The sequence below is a fragment of the Fonsecaea nubica genome, assembly GCF_001646965.1.
Source record: "Fonsecaea nubica strain CBS 269.64 chromosome Unknown Scaff141, whole genome shotgun sequence".
Lineage (NCBI taxonomy): Eukaryota > Fungi > Ascomycota > Eurotiomycetes > Chaetothyriales > Herpotrichiellaceae > Fonsecaea > Fonsecaea nubica.
Window position 1 is genome coordinate 1 of NW_019173814.1, and position 26,945 is coordinate 26,945.

At 52.2% G+C, this 26,945-nt stretch overlaps 8 protein-coding genes across 8 annotated transcripts; 4 read left to right on the forward strand and 4 right to left on the reverse strand.

The window, feature by feature from the left end:
* Positions 1-450: 450 nt before the first annotated feature.
* Positions 451-2,803, forward strand: AYO20_11230 (hsp72-like protein; the record flags this gene model as incomplete). Its single annotated transcript, XM_022649482.1, has 3 exons — positions 451-777; positions 835-1,410; positions 1,589-2,803. 3 exons carry the CDS (start codon positions 451-453, stop codon positions 2,801-2,803), a joined length of 2,118 nt encoding a protein of 705 aa, XP_022494524.1.
* A 1,281-nt stretch (positions 2,804-4,084) lies between these two features.
* On the forward strand, positions 4,085-4,540 carry AYO20_11231 (hypothetical protein; the record flags this gene model as incomplete). Its single annotated transcript, XM_022649483.1, has 1 exon — positions 4,085-4,540. One exon carries the CDS (start codon positions 4,085-4,087, stop codon positions 4,538-4,540), a length of 456 nt encoding a protein of 151 aa, XP_022494525.1.
* Positions 4,541-6,786: 2,246 nt separating this feature from the next.
* AYO20_11232 (hypothetical protein) lies at positions 6,787-8,082 on the forward strand (the record flags this gene model as incomplete). Its single annotated transcript, XM_022649484.1, has 1 exon — positions 6,787-8,082. The coding sequence occupies one exon, from the start codon at positions 6,787-6,789 to the stop codon at positions 8,080-8,082; it is 1,296 nt and encodes a 431-aa protein (XP_022494526.1).
* A 442-nt stretch (positions 8,083-8,524) lies between these two features.
* On the forward strand, positions 8,525-10,069 carry AYO20_11233 (hypothetical protein; the record flags this gene model as incomplete). The annotated part of the gene is made up of 2 exons (XM_022649485.1): positions 8,525-8,685; positions 8,758-10,069. The coding sequence occupies 2 exons, from the start codon at positions 8,525-8,527 to the stop codon at positions 10,067-10,069; spliced, it is 1,473 nt and encodes a 490-aa protein (XP_022494527.1).
* Positions 10,070-10,873: 804 nt separating this feature from the next.
* Positions 10,874-15,712, reverse strand: AYO20_11234 (hypothetical protein; the record flags this gene model as incomplete). Its single annotated transcript, XM_022649486.1, has 3 exons — positions 10,874-15,125; positions 15,210-15,307; positions 15,392-15,712. The coding sequence occupies 3 exons, from the start codon at positions 15,710-15,712 to the stop codon at positions 10,874-10,876; spliced, it is 4,671 nt and encodes a 1,556-aa protein (XP_022494528.1).
* Positions 15,713-16,498: 786 nt separating this feature from the next.
* Positions 16,499-19,097, reverse strand: AYO20_11235 (hypothetical protein; the record flags this gene model as incomplete). The annotated part of the gene is made up of 2 exons (XM_022649487.1): positions 16,499-16,620; positions 16,691-19,097. The coding sequence occupies 2 exons, from the start codon at positions 19,095-19,097 to the stop codon at positions 16,499-16,501; spliced, it is 2,529 nt and encodes an 842-aa protein (XP_022494529.1).
* Positions 19,098-20,784: 1,687 nt separating this feature from the next.
* Positions 20,785-21,714, reverse strand: AYO20_11236 (hypothetical protein; the record flags this gene model as incomplete). The annotated part of the gene is made up of 2 exons (XM_022649488.1): positions 20,785-20,852; positions 20,913-21,714. The coding sequence occupies 2 exons, from the start codon at positions 21,712-21,714 to the stop codon at positions 20,785-20,787; spliced, it is 870 nt and encodes a 289-aa protein (XP_022494530.1).
* Positions 21,715-25,372: 3,658 nt separating this feature from the next.
* Positions 25,373-26,210, reverse strand: AYO20_11237 (hypothetical protein; the record flags this gene model as incomplete). Its single annotated transcript, XM_022649489.1, has 2 exons — positions 25,373-25,942; positions 26,001-26,210. The coding sequence occupies 2 exons, from the start codon at positions 26,208-26,210 to the stop codon at positions 25,373-25,375; spliced, it is 780 nt and encodes a 259-aa protein (XP_022494531.1).
* Between the last annotated feature and the right edge of the window lie 735 nt (positions 26,211-26,945).

The following is a 26,945-nucleotide window of genomic DNA, read 5'->3' on the forward strand; positions in this document are numbered from 1 at the left end:
AGAATAGAATGTTGTAGTAATCTTGGCTTTGGCTTTTTATTCTCCACTCCACCCCCGCAGGTCCGGAACCCATGAGCTAACACCTGGCCCCAAAGGAACACTGCCTCTCCCCCCCCCCCTCCCACAATATACCCCCACAGGCCACTGTACCATCCCCCCCCCCCCCCCTTTCATCTTTCCCCCCATCCCACGCGGTATCTGGATTTTGTGCCAATTTTGTAAAGCCTGCGAAAGTTTGCAAGGTTGGCACAGAATTCTGATATTCGCTCCTTCCCCAATTTTGCACCTTCCCTCACCTCCAGAGCTTGGTAATCGACACTGTCGCTTTCGTCATGGACACTCGACATCGCACCTTCCCTGAATTACCCTTGGTGATTCTCAGGGTTCTTCTCCCCCGGCTGGCTCCTCTTCTCTTCTTCCTCCTCCAACCATCTGCACAAATCCTTCAAGATGAAATACCAAGCCACCGACGTTACCAGTCTTGTGGTCCTCATCACCTGGGCTTGTGTCAATGTCCCAACCTATATCAACCCTCGGTTCATCTACATCCTACCGTCTCAGCCCGTGGTCACAACCTTGTTCACCACCGCTGGCCTCACATTCTGTCCCGGCCTCTTCGACGTCCTACAAGCCACTTCTCCACCACCAGTACTCTGGTTCAAGTCCATCGATCCATACATCCCTAAGCATGTCTGGGGTGTGTATGTCTTGGTCCTGGAAAAGCCTGGTCACCGTACTCTGATCTACGTTGGATCGGGAACAGGGGCTGAGAGAGGTGTAAGAGGACGACTGGGGGAATATATGAATGGCTACGGCTATGCCCGCTTCGTCTAGGAGGCGCTGAGGGCTGGCTACAAGATTGTACACACGGCATTGCTCGCCCAATGCCCCAAACCTGCTGCGGGAGACATACCCAGACTCCGTACTCTCGTCATTGCCGTGGAGGCTGCTTTCGCCTGCGCCTTTTGGGCCATGAAGTCTACCGAGAAGGACTACAGCTACGGAGATTTCTGTCCGTGGCCTCGACAATCTTTTCAATATGGTGGCCTATGTTCACACAATGCTCTCCTAGAAGGCGTCGGTGGGAATGAAAAGGACCTGGATTTCACCCCTGAAGAACTTGAGGAAATCGACGCGGCCGTTAAGGAGAAGAACCGACTCTACCAGAACGACTATGGACGGGAACTACGTGCCAATCCCACTGAGGCATACAAGGCTCGACAGAAAGTCAACAATGAGAAACAGAAGCCCGGGACCAAAGCCAGACAGATGACTGCTGTGGAGACCAAACAGTATCACTGTAATGTCTGCAATGTCTCCTGCCGGGATGCTGCCTCTCTCAAACGCCACAATATGACCCCTCGTCATCTCAGGAAGGTCAAAATGGGAGATTCAGACTTCATTTGTGATGTGTGCAACATCTCATTTCGCTTTCAATCCAATTTCGGCCAACATCTGAAGTCGAAGGGTCACATACAGAAAGCGACAGCGTCGAAAACAAGCTCAAACTAACATTCAACGTGTCACCCGTCTTGGACCGCTTTGGACCATATTGGTTGTCTGAACATGTATTAATTTTTTTCAACAGGATCTTAGTTCCAATGCTCGAGCCCTGCGCCGTCTCCGCACCGCCTGTGAGCGCGCCAAGCGCACTCTGTCCTCATCGGCTCAAACCTCCATTGAGATCGATTCCCTCTACGAAGGTATCGACTTCTACACCTCAATCACCCGAGCCCGATTCGAAGAGCTTTGCCAGGACCTTTTCCGATCCACCATGGAGCCAGTCGAGCGCGTCCTACGTGATTCCAAGATTGACAAGTCATCTGTCCACGAGATCGTCTTGGTTGGTGGCTCCACTCGTATCCCCAGAATCCAGAAGCTTGTTTCCGACTTCTTCAACGGCAAGGAGCCCAACAAGTCGATCAACCCCGACGAGGCTGTCGCCTACGGTGCTGCAGTCCAAGCCGCCATCTTGTCCGGTGATACCTCATCCAAGTCTACCAACGAGATCTTGCTCTTGGATGTTGCCCCATTGTCGCTCGGTATTGAGACTGCCGGTGGTGTCATGACTCCTCTGATCAAGCGCAACACCACCATCCCCACCAAGAAGTCCGAGACCTTCTCTACGTTCTCCGATAACCAACCTGGTGTGCTCATTCAGGTCTACGAGGGTGAGCGTGCTCGCACCAAGGACAACAACCTGCTCGGCAAGTTCGAACTTTCCGGCATTCCTCCTGCCCCCCGTGGTGTTCCACAGATCGAGGTTACTTTCGACATGGATGCCAACGGTATCATGAACGTCTCCGCCGTCGAGAAGGGAACCGGCAAGTCCAACAAGATTGTCATCACCAACGACAAGGGTCGTCTTTCCAAGGAAGAGATCGAGCGCATGCTCAGCGAGGCCGAGAAGTACAAGGCTGAGGATGAAGCTGAGGCCGCCCGTATCGCTGCCAAGAACGGCTTGGAGTCATACGCCTACTCTCTCAAGAACACTTTGGCCGACTCCAAGGTTGACGAGAAACTCGATGCCTCTGACAAGGAGAAGCTCAAGTCTGAAATCGACAAGATCATCTCCTGGCTCGACGAGAACCAGACTGCCACCAAGGAAGAGTACGAGTCTCAACAGAAGGAGCTTGAAGGCGTTGCCAACCCCATTATGATGAAATTCTACGGTGCTGGTGGTGAAGGTGGCATGCCCGGTGGAATGCCCGGCGGTGGTATGCCTGGCGGACCTGGTGGCTTCCCTGGCGCTGGTGGTGCTAGCCACGGCGATGATGGTCCAACTGTCGAAGAGGTTGACTAAATGGCTTCATAACGACCAAAAGCACATAAGCATGAGCGGCTTGAATTCTTGTGTCAATCATACCGGCGTTGGCGTTGTCAATGGGATATGGGAATGATACCTCTTTGCATGGCATAGAGTTTTTTTCAGCATCATCCTGTGCATGGAATGAATTAGTGAGGATTATGGGAATCATCTCAACAAATGATGGTTACAGGGGAAAGTCAGAATCGGGATGACAGAGCTTAGAATTAGCTTTTCAATGCACAATCCATTTCAAAATATGCTGCGAGACTTGTTATAGTCTGTGTGTGTTCCACTTGTAATTCCGCACTGTTGCTATTGTGCGTCACTGCTCCAGCACCTCATACACGTGTGCCATGGCGGCGCCAGATCACCTGCGATATCCCGACACTCCGACATTCCGATTATCGCATCTGGCGATGTTGCCTCACCAACCACTAGCCACAAATTCTAGGATCGTTGAGGATTTCGGGTTACTCACGATTAAGTTGGATTCATCTTTGCGCCACAATGTTCCGCGTATTGTCTGACTGGCAGAAAGACGATCTCGTTGTGGAAAGAAGTGTCGACTTGGATCCAAGACATGCTTTCGTTGTGTTGGCCGTTGTCCTTTTCAAGTTGTTGTGCTTGCATATACATATCCTGTTCCCAAGCTCAAGGACCCGGCAACCCACCTCATGGCCATCCTGGGATCGGCTGCAACATAGTGTCAATGTCTAAAAGGATCCGACACAGATCCACTCGTATTATATGACCTCTCTTCCCGCCTTGCCCCTTGTCGACCCACGTGTTGAGTCATGACCTCGCTATACCCTATGAAAGAGGACCTCCTACCAAACATGGCTATATTGCGTGCGTATTTTCACCGCCACGACCAGTCTGAGTTTTTTTTTCGAGGCCAAAATCGACATGATTCGAGGTAACATCCGTGGCTCTTGTAACAACGGCGGCTTCTTTGGTGACTAAAAAGGCGTGGACTTGAAGTTGTAGAGACGTGTCCTTTTCGATGCCACTAACGACGAGTCCAGACATAGCATATCATTGATCCCCCGAACGATTCTGTTCACAGAGAGAGATATAGAGGGAATACCTCTTCTTCTCAGGATACACGGATCTCGCTCGAAAAGACTGATTCTCGATAGTTCCCTTCCTCCAACCCCAGCGGACAATATAATATTCGAGGTAACGGACAGGTCTCAAACCCAACTACATCTCCCACCCCACCAACCCACGGTTTCTTTGAACACTAAAACAAACAGGACAAAGAGACGGCCCATCATGCACACCACTTTTGCCTATCTGGTCAAGCTCCCCCACCTGTCCACCCAAGAGTTTATCAATTACTATGAGACGAAGCATATCCCGATGATCAACCGACTCGCCGGCCCAGAGAACCGGCCCCTGGTGTACAAGAGGCGGTATACCCATCGCGACGACCCGGCGTTTGTCTTTGTGCGAGCGACCGTCGACGCCAAAGGTACGCCGGTGGCCACTCCGCCGTCCTCCGGTTCCGGTGATGGCGCGGCGGCGGCCAAGCTGGAACTGGATCCCGGCAACGTCGACTTTGATGTCATGACCGAGATTGGATTCGCCGACGAGGCGGCAAAAATGCGCTGGTTGATGGCACTCGGGCAGGGTGAGAATGGGAAGTTGGTCAAGGAGGATGAGGAGAGGTTCTTGTGGAGGGAGCGCACGCGAGCTGTCGTCGTGGAGGAGTTTGTGAGCTTCGGCTGAGCTGAGCCTTGCGTACACGCGTTGAAGTACTCGATGCGGAGCTATGGGGGAGTTTCTCGTCCTGCGAATGAGTGCCGGTCTCATCTCCATGATCTGTGGTGAAGTATAGCGAAGCAAGGAGTTGAGTTATCAGACAGCACATCTAGTGCTTTGCTGCCGTTTTGGGTCGAGCAAGCAAGCATAACGTCAGTGTCGAAATCGCACTGCGGAGACGGAACCACAATATCCTCCCAATATGTACCTCAGAGTAGTCATTTTATGCCATCGTTGGGCGTGACAGCGAGTCTGCCATCGAATATTACCTGAATATGACGCCACGAACGGATCGATCCACAGAATTGAAATTGCCCTACTTGTAGGTCTCACTGACACCCAGGGCAAGATATGGTCTATCATGCGGCCTGTGAGGTGTCTCGTCAGATCTTTGGCTTCCTTAAGGGTGTAGTAGATGTGATGACCTAACCAGAGTATCGATCCGTCGCCTCCGCAAGCAACAAGCCACCGATCAATGGGAGACAGCGAAAGAACCAGACACAAGTCCATGTAGGTATATTGGCCCTATAACGTATAGAGCAACTACATCGACGTACATGACATTTTAGTGGACAAGACCAACCGTCTGCTCCCGGACAAAGGGGGTCAGCCTCGACGCGTGCAGTGGTTAGAAGACATGTTGAGATATCATACTTCGAAGGGACACGTGCTAGAGGTGCAAAGTCTACGCGAGCAATACCACGATCTCTGACCTGAGCTTGGTCGAATGAAGTACAGAGGGCTGCGTGGGTCAGGTGCCGGTGTCGGTGCCTAACTTGGCAATATCTCTCACGATGAACTAACTATTAGCCATTTGCTTTGTGTTGTCCAAGTCGCACTGCCAGCGGGCCAGCGGTTGCGGTTAGCATTGATGTGAGAAGTGGCTGATTATCGATACGTCCAGGGGAAAACTGGATGCTGGTTTGTCTTGTTCAGCCATGGTTATGGAAACAGGGACTTGCAACCCGCGGCATTGGTAGTGAAAGTGTGAGAAGTGCAAGAGAATATGGGAATACAGTATTCCATGTCAGGAGGACCTTGGATCGTGCTATAATAAGCACCGCGGGTGATGTGCAGGGTTTGATATCTGTAAAGCTGGGCTATCCCTTCTGCAACCAACTTTTTGTATGTTGAGGGGTGTCGATAGACCTTCTTCGAGCTTCTTGCATGCAGGATCTGTATGGCATCATTATAGCTGCTTTAGCATGCCGTCTTAGACGCCGCATCCCGTGCATGATTGCGAGGGCTTAAACAAGATTGCTTTTGTGAGATAACTGGACGTTTAGAAGATGCTGTGAAATGGTCCGTCTACCTTCATGCTGCCCTGGGAATCGAGCCAATTAGAGGAGATGAAACTTATTCCGAAAACAGTCAAGGTTTGGCCACAACATTCTTTCATTCGTCGAATTGACAACGCTAGCTATATACGGGATCGGGTGTTGTCACAGTACGGTACCACCAGTACTCGGAGTCAATTCTGCCCTCCCTGTTCTTGTACTTGTAGGGGTGAAGATAAACCTCAATGAGCGCCCCAGAGGTGATCAAGAGGTTACCAAGACTGCGTTTTGTACTTCGCCCGAGAAATGGCGTCGCAACATGCAGACACGAGCGGTCGGTAATATCCACCAATGAAGCCCGGTGTACGTAAATGTTGGTGGGAGGAATATGAGCAGTCAGTGTGGACAGATATGGGAGCTTCGTGCACACAGCCTCTTTCTGACTGATGGGCGTCAAATCCCAAGGACCACGCTATTCTTGAGCCCTTGTCACATTGGCTGCTGTCCAAGAACCAGCAAACAAAAGTTGCCGTTGTAAGGGCTCATGCTAAGCGCAAATCAAACATGTCCGCCGAGACAGGGGCCAAGCAATTCTCCCGAGATTCCAGGTCGCAGGGGTTTTTCAGCCCAACCATGTAGCCAGAGTTCGCGATCCGCAGGTCTTGACGCTGTTGCTAAGGTGCCTTGGATCTACAGTGTTGTTACCGCCTACCCAGAGTGGAACCGTGACTAAGGAGAGTGAGTTTAACGACATCGCTTGAGAGGGAGAGAAAGAAAGACAGAGAGTCGTAAAGCAGCCGATGTACGCCTGAATCAACGCAGATTTTGAAACCGAGCCCTAGTTGTTGAAGTATGAGTGCGAAGTTACAAATTACGGCCTCTATCTTCCACCCCAGAGTTTTCAAAGTCAGTTGGCAGCAGACATGACAAGAGGAAATGGCGACGGCAGGCAAAATACACTCGTGGATACACCATGACGACCAAACAGATCCATCATCCCTGAAAAGCCAGGTGTTTCGCCATGTGGCTGCGCACCGACAATGGAAACGTCTGCAGCGGACGCGGAATCTGCGGGTCTCAGCCCTGAACTTGTACCACACATTTCAAAACCAGGGTGGGCAGACTGCACAGATCGACGCCCATTTCGCTGGATCCTACGACCCCTTTGATACTCTACCCATCCCCCACACGGCTCAGATCGACGAGCTACTCCAATTCGACCAGCTCCATGTCTCTCCAGCAATGGGCAGCTCCACGATCCCTCTGCACCCATCGGCGACGTATCTTCAAGATGAACTGGCCGCGTACGGGTACTTGGCCCGCATCGCGGCGATCAAAGCGCGGTGCGACCCGAAACCAGAGATCTTCAATCTGGTCCTCAAGTTGAAAACGAAGGCGATGCAGCAACTCCGCCTGAGCCTTTTCCAGACGGGCCTCACGCATCTTTGTCGGCCGGTCATGTCTCTCCTGTACGCGGAGACGTGGTGCGACAACCATGCGGCGGTGGCGGTCCATCTTCGCCTGCTGGAGGTTATCAACAACCAGTATGGAGCGAAGTCTGAGGATCTTATCTGCATCCTCCACTCGGACACCCAGCGCGCTACCCTAACACTAGCAAGCCTGCTGTTCACGATGGACGACAGCACATGGGATATGCTGGAGGCAGACTATGCAGTATTTGTACCCCTTCCGTGGCTTGAGGACGACACTGGCGATGGCATTCCATGGCCCTGGCGCCGCTTGATACTTGATCTGAGAAACGCCCTCGTGGCCATCAGCGTGGTGCGAGCGGCCGAGACACCATGGGCTGTTCGACACGCCGCCACGGTCAGATTTCTTCACATCATGAGGCTTCTACTCGAACAGTACAATTCGAGCTCCAACAATGTCGAGAAATGCGCGGCTTTGGCGGCTCTCTACCGGCTCCGTCTGGCGGCCAATATGGAGCGGATACCGCTTTTTGACACCACCGTGTTCAATGCAGGAAGGCTGATCCTGTGGAGACTTAAAGAGCTGCTCGCTACGATGTCTAACGAGTCGCCCGGAATACGCCTGTGGGTTCTATTCGTAGGGACAATGTCGGGCGACAGTTGGTTCGAGGAGGAATTCAGGGGGCAAGCAGAAACACTGGGACTGGTGAACTCGGACGATGTCAAGGCTGTCCTCGGTGTCTTTGAGGGCGGAGACCTACCAGGTATAAGGGTCGACCAGCTCGTTAATCCTTCGTGTTGAATGGTAATTCATTGAAAAAGGTATTCTGTCCGCCTGAGCTGCAGTCCTGCAACAGGGTATTTTATGCACAAGGTTTTGTCCTTGTATTTCAATTCGCATGAATAATGGTGGTCTTATCAGCGAGAGAGGGTCGAGTAAAGCCCTGTCGCAAGGCTGCGGGTTCCGGCTTCCACATGATATTTATGCACGAGACTTTTGCATTACTTAATCTAGACTAGTCTGGGCCAGTGTAAAGCGGCGACTGCGGAGCACCGTTTAGCACCTGCCCGAAACTACGTCGCGCATGGGTCGCTTCCTTTCTAGTCACGTAGTGGTACCAAAAATTGATCATTCTCGCGCAGAGGGCCACGACCGTTCACTTCTGAAGCCCGAGGAAGTATGATCGAAGAGATGTATCACCTTGGCATGTCACCCAGTGCATTCTGCCGCGAAACTCATCCAGATGACAGACCACAAGGTCACGGGCGTGACGGTGGTCGAGGGCCCTTCTCCCGAAGAGTGGGCCTCCATCAAGGGAATCTTCATTGAACTATATGTCCACCAGGGGAAGAAACTTTCGGAGACCAAACAGGTGCTGGCGGAGCAATATAACTTCCATGCAACGTGGGTTTGGCTCCCGCCCCTTCTGACCTGAGTTCTTGGGCTCTCAGCTGACACATGGGATCACTGATGCAGCGAAAAGGCCTTCAAGAGACGGATAGCAATATGGGGAGCGTTCAAAAACTACAAGTCGACCGAGAAAGAGGCGGTCGCGAACTTGATGGCGTTGGCGCGATCTGAACGCACGGATTTAACCCTGTCTACTGCCCAGCTGCATGGGAAGCCCATCAAATGGGATCGCATCAGACGGTTCAGCAGCAGACCTCAGGGGCGCAGAGGAGTACGGAGAACGACCGGAATCACACCGATAGGCGAGAAGATTTACCTCGATCTACATCCGGACGCATTTCGGTCGACCGTAGACATTGACGAGCGCATTCTGTTCTTAACCAAGTCTTACCTAGATTGGAATGTTGCGGCCTGGAGTCCACTAGGCTTTGCGAACCGGGAGCGACGACACGAGCTCTCAGGTATCGCTTGTCTAAACGGGGACAGCGTATCGCAAGTGTTCAACAAATGCTTCTATAACGCGATTCCTTTGCTCCTGACGAACAATACCGCCGAGGCTTTCCAAGAAATTAATCTGGCCTGCAGCCTGGCATCGCACTGCCTCCAAACAACTCCATACTGGGTATTCCTGCGACTTCTTCGACTGTACTCATATCCACTTTGGGGCCGATTCCCAGATGTGCGGCGCCAGATAGTGCGATTCCTTCAAGCCTTAGCTTGTCGTACCCTTGCAGAAGGACATGTCTTGAAGCCTCTGCTCAAGGTCTGGACACAGGGAGAGATTGAAGCCAACGCCGGCCGGGTCTCTTCGATTCTCCGCCTGTCTTCGGACAGGTTTGGCCCTAACAGCGGTCTGGATGTCGAGGAATGGGCCTGGATCCAGGATGAGATCTGCTCGCTGAACTATCAGAGGAGAGAATTCTCTGACGCGCTCCGCATCGCCCAGAAGCTTGCAGCAGACCCGAGTGTGCCCCGGGGCGTGCACATCACGGCGCTCCAAATGATTGCACGGCAACATCTCCAGAAGGGCAACATCGAGGCCGCCGAGCCCATCCTCCTCCAGACGCTGACCATGTGTGACAGTTACGAGCATGACGACGATCGTGCTCGATTCCTCCAGCAGACGTATTCCGACATGGGCTACATGTATGGTGTCCGGCAGAACCGCGCCCGAAGTTCCCATTACTATCAGCTCGCTCTCGAGAAAGCGGTCCAAGTGCAAAACCCCGCGAACATTGCGTCGATACGATGTCGCGTTGAGGCCATGGACATGACCGACCACCATGGCACCTACCACCAGACCAGCCAAGCGCAGCCGTCGCAACCACAGAGTCGCACTAGCTGGGCGCTATGGGCGTTTTGTCGGCCCTACTCTTAACTGACCGCGGAGAGATTGATCTTGTTTACTGTTAGCTTCACAGTCTAGGTTCTTCTGGAAGCGTGGTACTGGGTCTACCTCCGTGCAGTGAGTGGTTTCGGTCAAGGCGAGTGAGTGGTGACGATTGAGATTGATGGGTAGATTGATACTCACTCATTGGATCTCTCTCTCTGTCTGTCTCTCTCATACCATATACCCAGTCCACTGGCACAGCTGTCATTGCTGTCTGTCTACTGACCCTCGTTTCCTCGAAAGACCCAGCAATCAGTCCTCGCACGCGAAGAAATCCCAGAATGCGAGAGACGGCAACGAAATCAGCTTCGAAGACACAACCCAACTCCCTACTTTTGATCTTGATCTTTTCATCTTTTCATTTTTCCATTCGGGACTTCATATTTGTCTTTGCTACTTCCTGCTGTACCAAGTACCAAAGCTGCAAGGATGTCGCTGGATCGGAGCTGTCCGATCACACAGATTGAGTAAATGAATGAACAGGCCTTTTCGACTTCTCACAAAAGCCCAAAATCAACATATGTATGGAAACCGCTTTCCCTCCTGGGTTCCCTGTACATGGTATCCATCCTGCTTTTTCGCGATCCTCATCTTTAATCCCTTCTCGTTCCGTCAATCACCCCTCGGCTTCAACGATCCAACGGGTTTCCTGCATCAACAATCAAAAGTCATTTCGACAGCAATTGATTTGGTGGCAAACAAGGCAGGAATCCGCACCACTCGCATAGCCCTGTGTCTGTCTTCCACCAAACGCTGAGCTGGCCAAGAAAAGCCTTGATGCATTGGCCCCATTCATGATTGAGCTTTACCGTCCCTGAAAGCATCAATTCTCTCCCTCTCCGAAGGCTCCAGACTGTCGTAGTAACGTTCCGCCAGGCCGCCTTCCCAACTATCCAGCCCAACTTTGTCCTTAACCGCGATGAATGGGCTCCGATAAACACTAGCCATCCCCTTATGTTTCTGAATATAGTAGCCTGCGACCCTCGCCCAGAATCCACCCCTTGCAGACCAATCGCTCAGCTGTTTCGGGATCGGGCGATCGTTGAGCAGCAACCCAGTCGGTCCAAGTGGACGTTTCTCCAGAGATTGGACAAGAAGGGGTGACGGGTCGGCCATAGGAGGCGGAGGAGAGAAGTGGATTGTCGAGGAATGCGGCAGAATTGGCTTGGGAAGCGCTTGAGGCTTTGGTTGCATCATGCCGCCATGGACAGTTGTGTTGAGAGGATCGAAAATTGAGCGCTTAGGAATGTAATTGCTGATTTGTAGATTGATGCTCGCAGCAGGGAAGGGCGCCATGTCATGCATCATGTCCAAATCCATCATGTCCATCGAGGCGCTCCTTTTAATTCCCATGTGACTCAAAGGGAGGGAGACGGCCGATGACAAACCTAATCCAGAGAAACTGCCTCTCGCAGAGCGATGTCCTGCACTGGACCCAGGTGGGCTGATCTGCGTAGCATTTGGGTTGATAAATTGAGGTGGGTTCTGCGGATCTAGTGGTTGCATCGAAGGGCTCGTAGCGGATGAGTTGGCATGCTGCATAAATGAAGGCGAGGTGTCATGTTGCTGCAGGCTGGGACTGGGCATCATGTACGAACTGCTCGGCCTGCTGCCAGCTGGAGAGTGCTTTCCTGCCTCCTTTTGAGCCTTGATTTGATCGGGGCTTTTGAATGGGTAAGCCGGGTTGGAAATCCGGCGTCGACGCTCGACTTCGGCAGAAGGTGGAGGCAGAGGTGGTTGGCTTGCGGCGGCACGGATGGTTTCGATGCGGGGCTGTTGATATGGTGTGCTTGTAGTGGAAGTTCCTTGGGGACTGTGACTCGGACCGCTGTGATACGGAAACTGAAGGTGGGATTGTTGCACATATGAAGGGAAGGAAGAAGTGGCAGGGGATTGGGGTCGGCCATATTGGGGTGAAAGCATCGAGTTGAGACCTGAATTTGGACCATGTCCAAAACTAGGGCTCCGCTCTGTGGCGCCAGGATTCATCCAGTCGCTGCTATATTCGTACTGTTGTGACCTGATGTTTGAATTCATCATTGTAGGACCGTAACGCCCAGTGTTGTCGAGTGTAGTGAAGCTCGGGAAGGGCTCGTACTGTTTGAGCGGGGGCAGCGATGGATCGTTTGACCACTCCTTCATATGCTTAGCATGTTGAGATGCTTGTTGTTGGAAGTGCCTCTGGCGCTGGACAGCTTCGAGATCAATCCCAATGCCACCATGACGTATGGAGGTACTGGAGCCTTCTGCGGCGTCAAGCTGGCGGACCTTGGCTTGTTGTCGCTGGAAGATCCGCGCCTGCTCGTTCAGGCGAGCTTCTTGGCCAGTCATGATGTCTTTGTACTGCGATGGTTTGATCTGGCTGGCTTTGATGGGCCTTGCTTGATTGCTTCCCATCGTGAGATCTTGTGTCGTTCCGCTGAAAGTCCCTGGAAGGGCTGAACTCTGCAACTGCTGTTTATCGACATTCTGCCTAATGCTTGCCATTGCAGCATTCTTTGCGGCAAAATTGACTAATGGGTGGGAAGCCGAGAACGCTTGCCGCTTGGGTTGAGGTGGTGGTGCCATTGCCTTTTTGGAAGGCATGACTATGTCGAGGAAGTTTGCGGCAGGATCATGAACCGGTTTGTCAGGATCGGCCGTATAGAATGCCTTTCCTTCCGACGAAATCTCTCCAAGGTACAACCACAGTTGTTTTTCCTTGGCCAGATCAACGGGCTTCTGTGCTTTGTTCACGGGAGGTAGAGAACAGACAAATTCTGCCCATTCGGTTCTTGGCTCCTCGGTGAACAGGTCGCCTGGACTTGGCTTCTTCTCGGTGGACTCGGGTAGTGAAGCAGTCATGCCCTGGAGTTCTTCCGGTAGGTCGAGCGCATTTGCACTTGGCTTCTGTAGATACGAGGTGGCGGAGTCGACGAACAGGATCGAAGTGGGATCTACTTCTTTCACCTGTTTCAGATCTGGCAGTATCTTGACAAGCACAGAGTCTTGACCTTCGTCGTACCCAGCGATAACCAGGCCGGCTTCAATATCGTCGAAATTGGTTGCCTGAAATTGAATAAGCTCCCCTTTCTTGAGGCCGAAAAGGAACCGTCGGAACTCAGCATTCTGCCAGCAATTGTTTGCGTGATTGCAGGCCGAAAGTTCACTGGTGATTCTTGTGCGTTTGACTGTACGGTGCAGACGACATCTCCAGTCGAAGCCGATATCGCGATACTCCACCCCTTCGTGCCAAACAGCGATTTCGCCCTTGTCGACTTGAACACCAGCTTGCATTGCACAGGTCGCGTGGAACGATTTGGTGCATTTTGCTGATGAGCATTGAAAGCACGATCCTTTTTTCTGCCGGCACTCGTGGCATTTGAGTTCCAGACGATCTTTGCTGATGTTCTCAACATTATGGACCATTTCTTCGCCGTCATTGCTAGCAATGTAAGTTTCTGGCGTGTACATAGCACAAGTTCTGTGTGCACGCTGGCCTTGTGTCGTCGGCAAAAGCTCCTCCCAGGAGAAGTCGTTCGGGCACAGGCAGCAGGGCTGGTTCTTGCTGACTTTTCTGATCTTGATGATTTTCCTGGCCTTCTTGTTAGGAGCGAGCTCCTTCACAGCACGTTTTCTCTTCTGTGGAATCTTGATCCTGCCTCTATCGCTACTGGGAGGCGTGGGCAGGTCTGTTGGTTCGTCCTCATCTTCGTCGTCGGTAACCTCAACTTCTTCAAACTCAGGTGTAGGCTCGCCGTTCATCCGGCGGACAAACCAGTCCACATCGATGAAGACACTGTCGGCTTCGCATTGGCACTTGCGCGCTGTCTTACCATATTGCAACCAGTTTTCAATTGCGAAATTGACAGACTCTGCGCAGTTGTAACCCAGATTGTAGCCGGAGTGATATCCAATGGGGAAGGTGATGACAAATTGGCCTTCACGATGAACAACTTTATTGACGTTGACCCCAAACTTCGATTTTAGGATTGCAGGCGAGACGAGGTAAGTCTTGTGGCGCAAGAACTGATCACAGTCCTTAGCATCTGAGGACCAGATAGACTTCATGGCCGCTTCAAATTTGGGGGCGTCCTTTTGAGATATGCTGTACCATTGCTTTGGAGCACCGAAATGGATGTAGTTGATACTGTAGAGATCCACGTCTTCCAAATGCCATGCAAAAGTTGCTCGCCACATCCCAAGGTACAGGTAGGCGGTATTGACACCGGGGATAGGTTGTCCTAAAAGGTCCAGCAAGTTTGGTAGTTTTGCGACATTCCACTCCTTGGTATCATCATCAAACAAAGAGCCCGGCATGTCAGCAGCATACATGGGGTTGCTGAAGTTCAGACTTTTCCAGTATTTCTCTTCGAGTTCGTCGCATCGCTCGGGCGTCCACTGGTCGTTATCGTATACCCTATAATCAAAATCCCGGAAAGCCTCCTCGTCGATTTCATCCATGGCCTCCCGGGCGTTCCGTAGTCGGCGGGCGGCAACAGTGGTCTCTGCCCCCTTGCCAACACTCGAAGTTTCCTTCTTGTTGGCGTTTTTGGGTGGCCGTCCTCTTGGTCTGCCAGTACCAGGTGGTCTGCCCCTCCCTCTCTTGGCCTTGGTTGGAGTTGGGTCAGCAGTTGTGGAAGCCGCCTCATCATCTGCTTCCTCATTTTCCAGACCCGTTGGCTTCACCTCGGGACTGGTAGGCGTCGGCGGGGCAAGGAGGGTAGAATCATGGTCGGTGGGTTCCTCTTTGATAGGAATGGATTTGGCGCGACTCAAGGCTCTTCTGGAAGCCTCGGGTGTTGCTGATGCTTCGGTTTTCCTGCTGCGAGCGGTTCCTCGTCCGAGTAATTTGTCAGCGTTTAGGCGCTTCTCACCACGCTTGGCGGGTGGTTGGTTTTCGGTCTGCTCGCAGAGGGATTTCCATTGTGGAAGGGTATAAGACCGCATCTTCTCCATATTTCTTTGGGTGTAGATCCCTTGTGCACCGTGGAATTCCTGGGTGATGGGATTTTTAATCCTGATGGTCTTGACCATTTCGTCCAGAGCCTTCCGAGCGCGCTTCCTATATATGTAATCAGCCTGGTGGTCGAAGAACAAATGTCATATCGGCCGGGCGGCAGCATGTCTTGGAAGAGAAGCGGCATACCATTCTTCAGGAGGATCGATGAGGACGATACCTGACTGCATGCCGTAAGGGTCCACGCCCTTGACATATCTTTGGAAGTCCTTAAACTGGGCCATTGTCTGATGTCCATATTTGTTAGCCTGTCTTTCTGTACTTCCTCCTCGTATCGGGCCAGGTTATCGGTTGTATGTGGCGCCACGTACCGGAGTAAAGATCGGAACTCCATTCTCATATCTGTCGGGTTTGACCTCCGAAAACTGTTCGGCTTCTGCGCCAGCGCGTGCAGCCTCCTCAAATCTCATCCTGTTTTCCTCATCATCAATGTCGTCGTCGAGTTCGGAGAGCGAGGAAGTCGAGGCGGCGTCATCATCCTTATGACTCCCCTCGTCGGTAGTGGGAGGGGTATGGACTTGAGGAGGTAGGGATAGAGACTGGGACGCGGTCCCTTGGTTGTCCAAAGCAGAGGCACCAAGCCCGTCGGGGACAGGGTGGGTGGCGGTCGTGGGCATGGTGACTGCTGCCATGGTCGGAACAAGAAGGGTGGGAAAGGCTGAGGGACGGGTATAGTGGAGGTGGCGAGGGGACGGAGTTGGGTCAGGTTGTGTCTAAGCACATGAAGAGAGTTGCAACGACGTCCGTCGCGGACTCTAACCACGAGCTTTGGACCGGAACAGAGGGCGACGTCTATCGTAAAGGAATGCGATGTTCGATTACACTGGCGCAGGACTGGGCTGCGATGGGGGGAGTCGGGACGTTGAATCGAGCAGTCCTGGATGGTGACCAATATGGTTTAGCGTGATGAAGGAACTATCTTCTTGGCGGGCTAAATGCCGGTCGTGCATCGGCGCTATCAGGCCACTGAAATACCCAGCCTGAAGACTACATCGTAGGAAGCAGTACAAGTACTGCGCTGTGTGGATACAAGCAATTGTGCTTGAAAACAAACCATTGTTGCTGGACTTATTGACTACATATACGAAATATTCCTTACTGCTATATCAAAACCTCTGCACCACACGCGTCGTCACTACTCGAACATCAACTGTAACTAGTGTCATCATCCTGCACCGCGCATGCGCCTCCTCTCAAGCCTCCCACCACTCATTGGTTCGCTTGGTCGATCCAGGCACAACACCCCCGGACCGGCCTGGACCTGCGACTGCAAACCATCCCCCGCAAATGCGCACAAAAACTTCTGTCCTGCCACTCTTCTCCCTGGTTAATCAGCTCCCCTGCCACACATTCCCATTTGTCCAAATTATCAGCCAACCAGGGACAATACCATCGTCCGATTTGGGATTTGGCTCATGTTAGTACTCGCTCAAAGCAAGCTTCTTGCCAACAGTCCTTCTTCTTTGCGCAATTTGTTCCGCAGGTTTGGGTTGATCCTTTTTCAGGGCTTGCAACAGCATGCCAGCGTCGAAGAAACCATCTAAAGGGAGGGGAAGGAAAGCAGGTCAGTAACAAGTCTGCAAACGGCCACAATGTCGGGCGAAACTTACATCCACCCAATCCATCATCCTCTACCTCTGCCGTGTCTAAGCTTGTAGGAGTCTGGAAACCATCAACCTTTGACGCTTCGGTCTTGATGATCCGACCCCGAGACTTGAGGCGGCCGTCCTTGCCCGCCTTTTCTTCTGCCTCTCGGGCCCGCGTGATTTTAGATGCTGCAGCGTCTTTCGTCTTGGTAGCCCTCAAAAGCCGGCGGATTTCGTTCAAGTATGACTCTAAACTGGCTACAAAACGTTGAGTTTGCCGGTGCTTGCTGCTGGCACAGACTGAGATGGAGTCATCTTTGATGATGTATCCAATACCGAAACCATCTCCGGAGGTTGGTCCGAAACCAAAGTGGTGTAAAGACGGATTGCCACAGTTGGAGGTACTGATGATGGTGTTGTTGATCTTGTCCCAGCCAGCATCACTAAATAGGGCCGGCATCTGCTGCAAAGCTGGAGCCGGTGAACGGCTGGACTCGGTCCCAGTACGAGAACGGCCAATGGGCGAAGAGGGCTCCTCGAGTCGCCTTGGACTACCCATATCGCTCACATCAGTGGGACTAGAGTAGCCGTTCGAGCTGAATCCAGTAGTGCTGCCGATTTCAGCGGATTCGTCGTTCACCTTGCGCTGCCAAACGCAGTAGAGAGCATATAGATGACGGTCTGGGCCTTGTGCTTTACTTGAATCCTTGGTGATGGCGGTGTGTTTCTGTGTCGCCACTCGCAGAGCATCGACCTTCTTCGAAGCGGCATTATCTGCCCAAAACGTTTTGACAAAGTCGACACACTCGGGTGTCACTGATCGAATGGCTTCTGTCCGACCATGGAAGAATGTTTTGGTCATGGCAGGTTCGTATGTGTTCTCAACACGGCCATACAGACCATAATATGCAGCTTGGAATGCCATTTGAACAAATGCATCAGGCGAGAAGCCCATGGAGGTGATGAAGTTCTTGCCATAACCAGTGAAATCTAGTGTCTGAAACTCATTTTGGTTGATCAAATCTGCTAACCGGGTCTCTGCAAACCGCAGGGCGATCTGCAGTTCGGGGGTCATGTCCCACTCGAGCTTGTGAGGAGTGGTGCTCACGTCGCCAAAGCTGTCGGGGTCTCGCTTCGACGGGTCCGGGCTCTGGCTTGTCCACAGCGTTGGCGCTTGGCCGTTGATGGACTTTGCAAATCTCAAAATCGTGTCTGTGTAGACGTCGCTGGCGAATCGGAGGACCGTATGGCCATCCACACCCGTGTGCTCGAAATTGATGCCAGCACTGCCGTTCTTGCAAACGATAATTTGGAGCTTGTCATACCATCTATTGGTGCAGGTCCCAACTTGGACACCACGCTCGACCTCACTAGTGCCGCAGAGCATGTTGCCGCAGAGCTGAGAGACACTTGCGGGTTCGGTATAATCCAGGCAGATCATGAATAGGGCGGAGTCAACAATGTTGAGGCAGTCCGCATTGTTGGAACCTTCATCCCTGGTCAACAAATCGCGCAAGTGTGACCAGGTCTTTCGGTTCTCAGTGCTGAGCACGCCGATCGCGCCTTTGGCTGCCTCCTGTATAGGGATCTGCTCGGCATCATCGACAATAACCTGCAAATTGATGGCGAGATCCTTTTCAGTCATGATCAGGTCGTTATTGTCGTCGAGAACATCAAACCAATAGAACTGACCGCGGCACATGACGACGACATGTTTGGAGTCGGAATCCTGGCCGATGATGCAACCATTCTCTGTAGGCACTCGTGCAGTCCCAAAGAGTCGCGAGTACTGATACATGCATAAGGGCGTCCCTCTGAGCGTGTCGGGCGGCAGCTCTTCTTTTCGCACAGCCCTGACAAAGCAGAGAGCAGAGATCACCAGAGATGCCGCCCTGGTTACTTGGTTATTCCGCGCCGGGGTCGGATCGTCCTCCAGTAGAAAGAAAGGGTTGAGGTTCAGGACGACGGGGTTGTCATAGTTCAAGTACGAGTCATACCAGAACTGCTCGATGTAACTGGTTCGGCCCGTGGCATATTTCTTTAATCGTTCCTGCAAATCCTTACCGTCGTTCTCAAGAAAGTCCCGAACAGCAGCCTTTGTATCGTTGTGCTCCTGTGGGGACTGTAGCGGAGCCAATGCATCAAGGTATTTCTTCATGGTCACATCCAATTCGGGTATGGGCAGCTTCGGTAGCTTGTCCTGGGCCGCGAAGGTGATTCCTGGTTTAACAGGTTCCTGTTTCAAAGACATAGGCTCTTTCTCCACCTTGGTATACGAGGCTGTGGTCTCCTTGGCCGCCTCGAGCGACCGCTCCGCTTGATCGCTTGCCATATTGGCGTGGTCGCCGTTCTCGCGCGACGAACTGCTCAACGTCTCGTCAAGAGATTTGGGGCGGGCAAAGTATCTCGTTCTTGTCCCTGTGGAAGACATGGTCAATACCTGAATCATGCGTATAGCGCAGCCAGCACAGTGGCAATGCTCAGAAGACGGAGTGCGGTGCGGTAAAAGTAGTGGCAGTCATGCAAACAGTAGGGGGGCATGAGGAACGTGAGTTTCGCGATAGAAGAAAGGACCGCAAGTCCAGGATTCTGACGAAGAGCACGAGGAGCTTCGGAAAGAGGAACAAAGAAAGAAGAACTCCGATGTGGAAGAGACCGCGCGAACAGCATAAGTTGTCACCTGGCACAGGGCTAGACTGTCAGGAGGGGTTTCCATGCCCTTTGAACCTTGCCCGAGGGCAGTCTCTCTCAAAACAACCTCTTACAGAGCCGATCTGTGCATGTGAAACGGGTGCGGCAGGGATGGTGGTCTTATGACGATATGGCGCCCACGGTTTATTCGCAATTCGGAACGTATCGCAAGGCGGGCCAGCCTGCGCGTGGACAGGGAACAGGTGTGGGCAAAATAGTCACTGTGTTTTCGCAGTGGTGCGCTCGGAGGAAAGGAAAGGACGTGGACGTACAGAGGTGTAGAAGATCGCAGAGCGCAGTCTAACTCGTCGAGAGGCTAAAATCCACCCGCGGATTGGGCGGTTTCGGGGATCGCTGAGTGGTCTGAGAACCCGAGCTTCCTGGGTCTGGGAATCTGCTGTGTCGTGACAATTCGACTCAACCGAGGTGGGCGAAGAGACGAGCAAGAGTCGAAGCGCCTGGATCAGGCCTGAGAACTTTATGTCTGTATGCGATACTTGTCGAAGTTGAATAAAACGTATGAAAGAACTCTTGCGGCTTTGAAGCTGCGGTGGTGGTTGAAGGATACCAGCACCACTTGACCAGAAAACTTTTGTGACGTATTTGGATTTCGAAGCATGTCAACCCCCCCAGTTGCGGTCATCTGGGCTTCGAATCCCCTTTAAAAGATTTGCAATCCCGGAGCTTCTAGAACATTTGCACGAAGAACGGTGGTTTTCGTCCCAATGTTGCAACCCTTCGCCCTTCTCGCCAGCTGAAGGAATAATTGACGGATGATCGGAGGCGGCATCGATAACGACAAAACCGGGTCATGAGAATCACCCTCGAAGGGTAGACCTCCGGTGTCGACAATGAGTGAGCTGCACTTCCGTTTCTCCGCAAGCCAAACCTGGGGAAAGAAAGACATGGTGGCATGGGTGAAAGGGAGGATACTAACGGCAGTAGTGGGCGGTCCAGGACGAAGCGAGGATAAAAACCGAGACAAACCCGTCGCCTTTCGCCACGCACGTCACGAACGAGTAGTAGACTCCATGGAAGATTTGGTCAACGCTGTTGATACACGCTTTTCAGCTCCGGCCTCTATCCTACAGACTCGAGCCTTCTCGTTCTCCAGAACCGAATTCCCGGGTTACTCTCATCCTCAAAAAGTCCTTCAAGCCGCACTCCTGGTGGTCAAGAATCAAGATAAGAAACAGCCATGATGTTCAGCACATCCAATGAAACTCCGAAATGGGAACATTCAGATGGTGAAGCAACAGACTTATAGAAAAGAAAACAATCCCACACTGCTCGCAAACCCCGCTCCATGCTTCCTGCACATGTATTTCTCCTGAACCCGAGCACAACATGTCATCGTCATTGGTTTGTCGCTTGGGGCTTGGAGGTCATCCAATGAATCGTAAGATCATGCAGAAGCGACTCGCCACTTATAAGGTGACGGTTGGCAGGCCGCCGGGTTGCAAAACGTTCGCACCATACTCGCCACCGAAATTTCCTGTTCAGAATGTGTTAGCGCAATCTCCTAGGGACAAAAAACTGGCAAAAGTGTACATACCTGGTGGGCTGTAATTGCAGACGGTGAAATAAGGGCTAACATTGCCACCGGTGTTGGCCAGGCCATTGGGGCAATATTGAGTTGCGCAGCCAACAGAGGTGGTTGATTTCCACACGATCTGTGAGTAATGGCCCCATTTTTCGAAGTTGCTCATATCCGGCTCCCCGCCGTATGATGGGTAGAAGTTGATCTCTCCATTATACATCTCATTGGTGATCATGGCGGGGATGTCGGATGGAGGGGCACCAGCACCAATGTTCTGGCCATACCCACCGCCACCAGTGGAAGTGTCATGAGCATACACACAGCTGGCGGCGATTTGAGCAGCGATAGAAGCCATCTCATCACTCCAGCTCAGATGTGGTACAGATGCGTTGTCCCGATGCATGTTGTGCGAATCGAGAATTCCTTGCTGATAGTCGGAAGACACCGAGGTCGAGACGGGTGAGGGCGCTGCTTGAGTAGGAGTCGATGAGGCTTCTGGGGCTGCCCAAGAATCGGATGTTGTAGCTGGAGCTTCAGATGGAGGTGGAGAAGGGGCAGGTGTATCAGCAGGAGCCGCAGAGGTAGGAGCAGGCGACTCGCTACTCCAGTCCTCGCTGCTCGCGCCATGCCATGCGCCCCAGCTGCCCCAGTTGCTACCCGAGGAGACAGCAGGGGTATCAATGGGTGGGTATCCAGTGACTGTGACGGTCACCGTGTACAAATCGATCTCGGTCACATAATCGCGCTTGTCGAGAGGAGAGGCAACGGCCATACCACCGCACAAGGCGGCAATGGCAAAAGGTGCAACGGTCTTCATGTTGAGCGATGCGATGAATAACGGTTGATTGGTCGATGGTAACCTGACGGACAGTTGGACTCGGGATATGTCTCGATTGGGACGAAACAACAGATCTCAAACGCACAAAGTGTCGTACTGGCGGGGTGCAGAGTGATATGCAGTGAGATGCTGCCGTTGGTTGCGTGAGCAATGTGCTTCTGTTGATGCAAGTTCTTCACACCAGGTGAGGCAGTATTGTTGAAGGTTGACTCTGGTCAAAGAGCTGAATTGACAGGGGCACGGACGATCTAGTCCAACCGGCACGGTCACTGACGGTGCTTCTGTTTGCGCTGCTTGAGCGGCGATGGGGGAATGTGGCTGAATGTGGTCGAAAAAGAGCGACTGCCCGACTGAATGCGCCTCGAGTGAGTGAAGAGGGCACCAAGGGACGGATAACGAAAGGAAGGTGGCAGATGGCCTAAGGAAGGACTGGAGGTGAGGTGAAAGAAGGACAGAATTGGGGAAGTGAAAGTCGTCGAGGTTATCGAGGTGAAAGGAGTGGTATAAAGGCGACAGCGCAAGGGGAGTATATTTAGTGAAGGCCTTGATCAAAGCGGGTTTTGTCCCTCGAGCCTGGATTCGTGCTGGGAATAGGCTAGTCCCTCTTTTGTGACTTGTGGCCAGTCGGAGAAAGAAGAGCACAAAGAAAAGTGACTCCACGATGGTCCTGCTCCAATTGCAAGCTTGCCGGCGACAGGGACCTCGTGGACAAGGATAACCTTAGCCTCGTGAGCCTCCGATGCAAGTAACGCTGGCTGCACAGTCGGTACCTGGAGCTTAACCAAATAGGGCCTAACCGCGGTTAGGCTATTCCCGATACGGGTTGGGGCGCAGGCGAGTGCGGGGAGCTAGAGAGCCTTGGAGGTTGGGTGGGAGATTTGTCGCAGTGATGATCTGGCGGGCAATCTGGACTGAAACGCCCAAATCAACCAGGGTGACAGACGACGATATTCCAATCCTCGACCACTGTACCAGCGCCGAGGCTCACGAAATTGGCTTGGCCCCCGAGAGTCACAAAGAGCAACAGAGAATGAGAAGAAGAGAGTGGTGAACAAGATGAGGACGAGCACGGTTCTGCGAGAGGGAAAGGACAAGAGAGAAGATCAGCGGCAAGGGAAGAAAGAGAGTGGGCTTTTGAAGGAACGGGAAGACACAGAAGAGGACGGTCACAAACTGAGTCCCTGTTTGGAATTTCATCTGGGCCTCGTCCCTCCCCCCTCGTCTTGCTGAGCAGGGAATGAGGTTGCTCGACGACTGGATGGGGGGTGAGGGTTTACATGTCGACTACCGAGTTCTGGTCGACCAAGACGCGGCGAGTTGGAATTTGAGCCGGGCACCTCTTGACGGCGTCTCTCGTGCTCCCATCTGTGACCGCGAGTATGTAGAGCACGTCTGTTCGCCATCCCTGCCACTACGGGCCTGCAATTGAGATACGAATATATCGGTTACTCGCCGAATTGGAATGGGCAGATTGAAACAAATCCCCCTCAGCAAGAGTTAATGACATGTGGACAGGGTTCAGTCGGAGAATAAAGTCGCTTGCAGCTTCTAGTGGTGATGCCCCTAGCACCATTGGGGCGCCGGGCACCAAAGGGGGCTCACGGTGGGCTCGTGGAGCGTAGCCGCTTATCAAATTGCGCCCCGGAGATCGGGCATCTGGGCCATCAACGATTGGCTGAGGCTGCCAAAATTTACATCCTAAACTGACAGGGCTGCCCACCGACCTCGCTACAGAGAACTCCTCGTGCGCACATTTCCTTTGCGGCTCTCTGGTTTGTTTCATCTCCTTGCAACAAGGAAATGGATAACGCACTGGCATGTAAGGTGGAGCTCGATCACGATACGGGCATGTTCGAACTGTCCCGCCATCTGTTTTGATTGGGGGAACTGCCAATTGACATTAACGAGGCCAGCTTCTCTCACCTGTCGCTCTTCCTATTCAAGCTGGACGCTTGAGTGTCATTCCACTCGCTTCAGCCTCGTCGTGATCGCGACCATCCTTGCGCATCAACGAGTGCCGATCGCACCGAGGAAGGAATGGAGCTGACGTGTCCCGTCTAGAGTCCATTGCTAACACCGGTCCTGTTCATCTCATCCTCCACCCTTTCGCTGCCCCAACAGTACGCCACCATTTTGCCCCTTGGACAAGTCTTACACGGTATTCGACCGCAAACTGGCGCATACCTGAAGAGATAGGAAATCACACTTGAGGATCGCTGTGTTGGGAATTCCAGCCCCCATATTCACTCCTGTTCTTTTGCTCCCGGGAGACCCTGGCCTTTTGTCTCAGTGACCTAGCGCCAACTTGAGTTCTCTTGCTCTCAAAACATCAGAGCATGATTTGATTCCGAGTGTCGGCGCAAATATACCCGCTTGAAAAATATCGCTTGTGCGCCAGAACTGTGCAACCATGCACCACCGCGAAGGCTGGAAACGACAACTTGGCCTTCAGATGCCGACAATTATATGCTGTCCCACCTCTCCCCTGCATTACGCCTGCATCGTCAATAGACTGGTCTCGATGTTACCCCTCGATCCAGTCCCTAGTATCAGCTTGCCCTCAACCCCCCTACGAGACAGAGTTTGCGCTGCGGGTGGTCGAACATAGAAGTCGATGTGGTACGCTCGGATATCAGCGGCCAACTGCTCTGGCCATCTTAATCTTACTTGGCCCAATTCTTTCGCAGCATTGCACTGGTTGCCGATCTTTGAAGCCCGAATCAACAGAAGCCATGTACTCACTCGAAAGTGAAACGTCAATTATCAATTGCCCGAGCATGGGTTAAGATGGGCTGCTGAAACATGTGGTCGTCTTCTACATTGCTCTTTAGATGAAGGGCTAGGGCAAAGGGATTTCCCAGAAAGAACCAAGCTGTCGAAATCCGTTCAGCAGAAATATCCCCGGCCAAAGTGTTTGTGGAAGGAAAGATGCAGGCGCTGACCACAGCATATACTAATAGTGACACTGCATAGATACATGGCCAGCTTTCAACCCCTGACTCATCTACTCCTCCTCTCACTGTACGCGTCCTGCAGATGTACATATGCACTTGCAACTCGAACCAATCCACAGACGAAGTTGAGCGTACAGCCGGATGTCAGCCGCCAGCCGCGATGAACTGGGCTGTCATTTCCCCTTGCATCGGCGGCATCGGGGATCTCTACCAACTACTTCAACTATATTATCAGCTACCGTGGCAGTGTCCTGATGGAGGGGGTTTTGAACCCCGAGGTCGATAAGTTCATGTGTCCACGAAGGGGTGTCAACGAGAGCCCGGTTTTGATCCTGACCACGTGGACTCAATATGATACAATTCCTGCATGAACACACGCACGTAAAACACAAGTGCATGTGCAACGAGCCCGGTGAGATGTGTGTTTTGATTCTCCGATTTCGATCTCTCGCATGTCAACAGTTTTCTGCTCAACATGTCCCAGTCAATTTCAGGTAAAGGGTTCAACTATCGCTTAGAAGGGCCGGACAATGGCGATCCGTTGGTCTTCTACCAATCGCTTCGGACCAAAAATTGGGCTAATGCTATGTCTCGTCATCGTGATATGTCACTGTTGAGACATGAAGTTGACAGTTGAAGACGGATCAGAATTCTATAGGGGTTCTGCTTGCCTACAGACAACATCACTGTATCTTTAACGACACGTTCTGCACAGATCCAGCTGACGGTGATTTGAGACAAGTCTTCGATGCCATGACCTTTTCATGATACAGACTTCCATCTAACAGTCTCCTTACATCTTCCTTTCTCATGACGCCGTCTTCGGGCCAGATCAAGACCCAGGCAAATCCCCATTCGAACATGGCAGAAACTTGGCCAAAGAAGTCAAATGCCATCCTGGATCTTCTCAATCCGTGCCACAACTCCCACTTGGTCAAACCACCCTTCCCATCTCGGTCAAATTTTGAGAAGAAATCTTCCAATGGCTGTGGTCTATAGCGGCCCTCCGAATCAAAGGTTCCTGTCCCACTGCCGTGCTTGTTCATGTAGGCATTTTTCACCCATAGTCTGAAAAAGGGATCAGGAAGCCAACCAGGAACTGTGTTATACGATTGCACAGAATGGAGGAAGCCGGTGAAGAACAGAGAGGTGAGGATGGACCATTCAAACGAGCGACAGGTGCGGAAGGTATCGATGGGCCAAATGATTCCGTCGCCATCAGGATCGAAGAAGGAACAATGTTGCTCCAGCACCTGTTTGAGCCGACCATTCAGCAAGTCTTCTGGAGGTGGGCGAACGGAGGCGACTTACGGTCTGATGCTGGTGTTTCTCTGCCCAACCATCCTTTACCGTACCCTGTGGTGCGTCAGATGTGGGAGCGTACGTGACCCGGACCACGCCAGAGTTCTCCAGCTGACACCCAGCCGGTGGTGCATGCGCCTTGTAATTTTCTGTGATTGGAGCCTCTGGGATGGAAATTCGATGCATGGTTGTCGTAGAGGATTCGATGTATGGAGACATTATTTGCTAGAGAACAAGACCACCTAGACTGTTAGACAAACTCCTCAGAGGGATCATGTCAGGGGAGATGCGACGTGTCATTCAACATGCGGGATATCAAGAAGCCATTGGACCAAAGTGTTGACATCATGACTCTGTGTGTGGCGGTCCAAGCAGCTGGACGACATTTAAATGTGTGCTCAAGGCTCTCGATCTTGCTCTCCAAGGTCGCTTCGTACAGGTATCAATGATGCCGCTGTCCAATCGACTTGGAAACAAATTATAAAAGAAGAAAAGACCAGACACGAACCGGCAACAGGGTCAAGTTTACTTTGTGAATGAGTGACTTGCACACACCGATCTTCAGCCGTGCTTCCGCCAATCAGGAGCGAATGTTCCCGTCATGCCGATTGGCTCAAGTTGAAACACGGAAACAAGGAAAAGGAATCTCGTCTGACAGAGGTGATATTTTGTCTCTACCGTAGAAGAGGAGAGACAGACGGCCTTGTCAGGTTGTCAGACTGAGACTGTCTGGTTTCCCCGTTACTTACACACATTGGTACGTACCTACGTACTGAAGCACTGTAGATACTATCGTGTCAACTTGTTTGTCCTTTTTCCTTTACCCATAGCAGATCCTCGTTCAAAAGTCTTGCATGGCAAAAAGCTGAACTCACCTCCTGGGATATTCTCTCCTTTGAGACACTGCACTGGCCGGTCCCAAGACCTTTGGTGACACGAGAAAAGCCAAGTGTC